Below are 5000 nucleotides of genomic sequence, written 5' to 3'. Positions count from 1 at the left end.
ACATGTTCCTCGACTCTACATTGCCTAACTTACTCCTCGACCCAAGTTATTCAAAAATAGTAGGAAACCCGGCTTAGATCTACCGCCTACCCTACAGCCTAACACATTTACAGTCTAGCCTAACCTTGCTCTAGGCTTGATTCCAAATTTCAAGAACATTTGTAGAAACAATTAACCATGGCTATGATATGAAGGCCCAGGATTGTCGGCAGTCAATTTCTGCCTGTTTCAAGGTATACGGCATGAAAAAAATTGTTTCAATGTATATTGCAATAACAAAGTATTCCACCACTTTATCCGGTGCAGCTGAAAAATATAGGCTGGAACAAAGTTAAACCTTATCCTAAATGTCGAACAAAGAGACCATGGTCACCCTCATTAATCGTAATATCATGCCAAGGCTAACAACAACAAAAATTTTCTGCCACACATTTCATAAAAGAGTATAAAAAGTCCGACGTCAAAATCGTTAATATTACATAAAAGGCAAAAGCATGCTTGTTCGTAGTAAACGCACCCACTTCCTACATAAGTAATGACGATCAAGAGATAAATGTTGTTTCTATAAACTTTTCTTAATAATTAAACTTGTTTCAATTCTCACCAATCACTGGCTCAGCAACGTTGCCTCCCATCAGCAGAAACAACCACCGACGTGTCAACTATATACAATAAGACGACTAGAAATACACCAGGTCCTAATGGCGGTCGTGTCCTCTTTCTCAATTCACACAGAAATCTTCTCGTTCCACTCACTCTCGTTCCTCCCCGCTCACTGACTTACCTCTGCACCACAACCTTCGTCAGAACAGGTCACTTACGAGGGCCATAGTTGAGACCTGCCTCCACAGGACGGAAGGAAGGCTGCGTGAGACGACGAGACCCGACAAGTCAAAGTTAGACGATGAACAACGCAGCAGCAGCAGCAGCTGAAACTAGCTCCGCCCTTGAGCAATCATCATCGCCGCTTTCGAGTTGCGACACGGCGACAGGATACAACGCGTAGTACTACCCATCGCTTAATAGTGAGTAACGTGAAATTCATAAACGACGCAGGTTTCCCCTGATGTTGATTGTGAGTTCTCATTTTAGTTTCACAATGGATGGCATCCAAGATCATTCCTCCTCTGTCCATATTTTTACGCATTTTTACCCTGACAAGGATATCTAATATTCCTCCTACATGCAAAGATGTTTCAGATTTTCACGCCTGGTCTGTAATTCTGGTAGTCCCCGGTATATATATAGTTGATCCTATTCTCAATGTCCATGACCTAGTAGCCTACAACTTGCTGTGATTATTATATTATCCCATTCTTGCTCTAGTCTGAATTAGCCTGCATGTCATTTATCCTTAAGCATTGTTGTAACGTTCACAATTTTGAATACATAATTCAGCAAGATTTTCGGTAATGTTTGACGCTTTAGCCGTGATTGATTGTAATTATCTTCCATATGGACACTTATAAGACAGCTGTTACCCTGAGTTTTAGCTTCAGGCAGCCAGGTGGTCACAATCAACCAATAACTTTTGAAGATACTTTAGCTTTGACCAATATTGGTGAGATTTCTTGCAATTTTATGAAGACATTCAGCCGATACTTTTACTCAAAGACACTCAAGGAAGGAGGTTTCTTCGCATTAAGAATTTATATGAAAATGGTTTCACTGTAAAAAAAAGTATACCGATTATCGAGCAGAAACTTGTATAAAGGGGTATAAGTTTCCAGAACCTCATCACATGAGCCTATCAATATAAGAACTGCGCAGATTTTTCTCAGTCCGTCAGAACTGTGAACGTTTACGAGCCTTTAATGTACTCTCTCTCTCCATTGCCACAGACTTGAGCAAGCGCATGGTACACGTACACAGATTCACAGTAATTAAACTGCAACCATGAGGAATGTGTCAGTCAACAACCAAACGCACGCATTTTCATTCATAATAACTCGCGGGAACTTCCGGGGATTGGGGTGTGTATGAGCGGTAAGAGACCCCAGCACGCTCTATCATGTTGGAGGTGCTCCCGTGACACAACCTAAAGGTAGGGTGAGTTGCTACGTCTGTTTTAAACTAATGAAAATTCCTTACGCATGTGCGTGTCATCCATAGGTGAAAATGAAATTTTTGTTTGAATACTCTCCCCAACACAGATTTATCCTGTTTTCTGTATACATTTTATGATGAGGCGTCGGATTTTTTCACGACAGGTTTTAAAAGCGCTTTCTCGCAGTTGTTTGCAGTAGCCGCTGCCAATCTCGGTAGGGTCATTACAGAACTTTTTTTTGAGCGAATGAATGACCCCCCCCCACTTACCTTTAGGGCTAATTCCTAAATACCTTTGTGGGGTCAATGATTTTTCCTAAGAAGAATGGAAAGATTCGGAAATCCTGCAGATTATTGTTTGCGGTCGGATTTATACACAAAATCGACGGATTATGATTGTATCTAAACCAGAGGCCCAAGTTTGAAACCTTTGGCGGGCAGATGTCCTTCTAACTATAATTCCCCTTGGGTGTGAGTTATTTCCAAGATATAGAAAATTCGATATCAGAGATATTTGTGATTATAAAAAAAAAAAGGCGTGAGTAAAAGTAACGAAAATCCATATGTACTGTACATATATGTGTGTGAGAAAGAAAGGGCGGGGAAGAGAAAGAGAAATATGGTTTCCAGGTTTTTTAGTGGATTTAACTGTGGGTATATTTCTAAACGTATTATTTTAAATAATTTATTCTTCAGTTTCCATAGGTGGGTAAACTTTTTTGGTATTTACAGCTGAAACCGTGCTAGGTATAATAAACTAATATTTTTAGTTATCCAAAAGTGAATTATAATTAAATAAATGTTCCTATTTTCCTTCTAGGGGAAAATGCCTGTATTTTATTTTTTAGCATTTTTTGTCTGGAAATTATAAAATAAACTAATGAAAATATTACACAACCAAGGATCCCCTTGTACTTGATTATTATAATTACAAGGCTTGGCATTGTTAATATTTATAAAATTAAATATCCAGCAGTCTTGATAAATTTTTTTATCATTATTATAATCTGCTATATCAGCTACAAGGTCATCTCTCTCTTCTATATATATATATATATATATATATATATATATATATATATATATATATATATATCATTTATCCCCTTTGCCTTCTTCGCACGCCAGTGTTCTGTTTTGTAGTACTGAACCAGTTTATGAACTGTTGGCTTCTTCCGTAAAAAAAAAAATGTTTTCTTTAACTGTAGTTTTATGTTCTCTAAATTTATATTGCAAACTTCGCCGATCCCTCTGCTTTAACTTATCATCCTTCTCCACTAGAAAGCTTATCTTTTTTCTTCTTCCTTTCGTACATTCGACATTACTTTCGCTTCAGGTATTCTGTCGTTGCTCCACGCAACCTTGGCTCCACGATGTAAGGGTCAAGTCGGACTAAGATATCTACGAAATTAAAACCCTCATTTCCTGTCTTCCACGACAAACGAACGATCGCAGTTTCTTGCAATTGTTCTTGTTTGTTCGTACTGTGAAGCGGAATCCTTTAGGAAAGCTATTTTTGAAAATCGAAGATGATAATAGCACACACACAATACGCTGAAATGAAAATGATCAACTTCCGTAAGGAAAATATGTTGCCTATTTAGTGACCTGTAAGACAGGCTGAAGTAACAAATGGTAGCTATGTATAAACCAACAAGGAATTTAATGCACAACAGCAGATAGAGGTGAATAAGAAACAGTTTAGTGTATGAATGATTAATATGGGCAAGATAGAATACATTATTAAACGGAATGTTAGATTACAAAAATGCAAGAGAAAATAATCTCATTGACGGCACAATTCCTAGTTAAACTCTTGATATGCATGTGTGTGCGGTGAGGTGTGCTCTGAAACAGTTTAACTGTCTTTTCTTCTGTCCGTCTGAAAGTGAAAGAAGGCTGGCACGTCGAGTAACAAATTTTCCCGCCAGAATTGCTAATCCTCGAGGTACTTCTGATCCCATTCATTGTCAGGCGTTAGTGAGGAGGCGGGCCCTTCCTTGGGAAACAAAAGAAATGTCAGATGCGCAATTAGAAATAACTTAGTTTTTTTTTTAACCTTCCTTTGTTTGTATTTATATGGACTAAATGGAAAGAAAGAATTGCTTAAATTGCTTATTTTTTTTATCACGAATCATTCCATTAGAGTCAAGATTTCCATTGAAATATCGGTTCAAATGTCACGATTCAATTTGACATAGAAAACATTCGCCTGACATTATCTTACTTTTTTCTTTTGAATTTTGAGTCTTTGGAGGACGGCCGTTCTATAGTTTTGTCTAAATGTGCTACATTTGGGCACAACGTAAAATTGGGGTTTGTGCTGAGTGAGATGCCTTTACAAATTCAAATTTCAAAGAACCGTCTCTGGCGTCGTCTTTCATATTTTGTACATGCCAGCTACAAGCACAATGAGAAGTGATGTAATTTAGTTCTGACTTGATTTTTCCTGTTCTATTAGAGTGATTTTTAGGTACAAAACTGAATCATACTCCGCTAATCCTCTGTTTGCTGGATTCAGTGTATAATTATCAGCCTAACAAACTGCTGAGAACGTTTGCTAACCTCAAGATTCCTGCGACCTTCACGACAGATGTCAAATTGTTATCCGCCATAAAGTGGTGAAACAAATAAATGACTCAAATTTGGATTGGAGTTAGTAATCCTAGAACAGAAAAACTACCTCCCGATCATTCTCGTTAGGTTTTAAAAAAAGGACCAATTAAACTTTAAATTATTTGAAAATTCGACAAACAAATGATTAACTACTACAGGCTGGCAGATACGGTATAGACATTCGTAGGGACATACATCTGGCAGTGATTTTACAATGCCTTTCTTTGTCTTTTGTATAGTCTTGTTCAGTACTTTCCCTATGGAAAAGTGTGTTCTCTGATGTATCCTTCGCTGAAAATTTAAAAAAAAAATTGCTTTATATACAGTGCTTCATAGTT

At 37.5% G+C, this 5000-nt stretch overlaps 2 protein-coding genes across 6 annotated transcripts in view; one reads left to right on the top strand and one right to left on the bottom strand.

The window, feature by feature from the left end:
- LOC136836470 (E3 ubiquitin-protein ligase Mdm2-like) overlaps positions 1-960 on the bottom strand; it is a 72330-nt gene extending 71370 nt beyond the window's left edge. The window contains exon 1 of one of the 4 annotated variants that reach the window (XM_067100738.1): positions 822-960. Coding sequence is in view for 2 of the 4 variants with exons in the window: in XM_067100735.1 (XP_066956836.1) it covers positions 605-635 (31 nt within the window). In the remaining 2 variants the exon portion in view is untranslated. The other 3 variants (XM_067100739.1, XM_067100736.1, XM_067100735.1) reach the window with 3 other exon arrangements.
- The window catches only part of Pen (Pendulin), a 60347-nt gene continuing 56236 nt past the window's right edge, over positions 890-5000 (top strand). Inside the window, exons 1-2 of one of the 2 annotated variants that reach the window (XM_067100743.1) lie at positions 902-1025; positions 1842-2044. The gene's annotated coding sequence lies outside the window, so the exon portion shown is untranslated. Of the gene's footprint in view, positions 1026-1841; positions 2045-5000 lie in introns of both variants that reach the window. The other variant, XM_067100741.1, reaches the window with a different exon arrangement.

The sequence above is a fragment of the Macrobrachium rosenbergii genome, chromosome 56 (genome assembly GCF_040412425.1).
Source record: "Macrobrachium rosenbergii isolate ZJJX-2024 chromosome 56, ASM4041242v1, whole genome shotgun sequence".
Lineage (NCBI taxonomy): Eukaryota > Metazoa > Arthropoda > Malacostraca > Decapoda > Palaemonidae > Macrobrachium > Macrobrachium rosenbergii.
The sequence above is the reverse complement of the archived record's forward strand: the minus strand, read 5'-3'. Positions and strand labels throughout refer to the sequence as shown.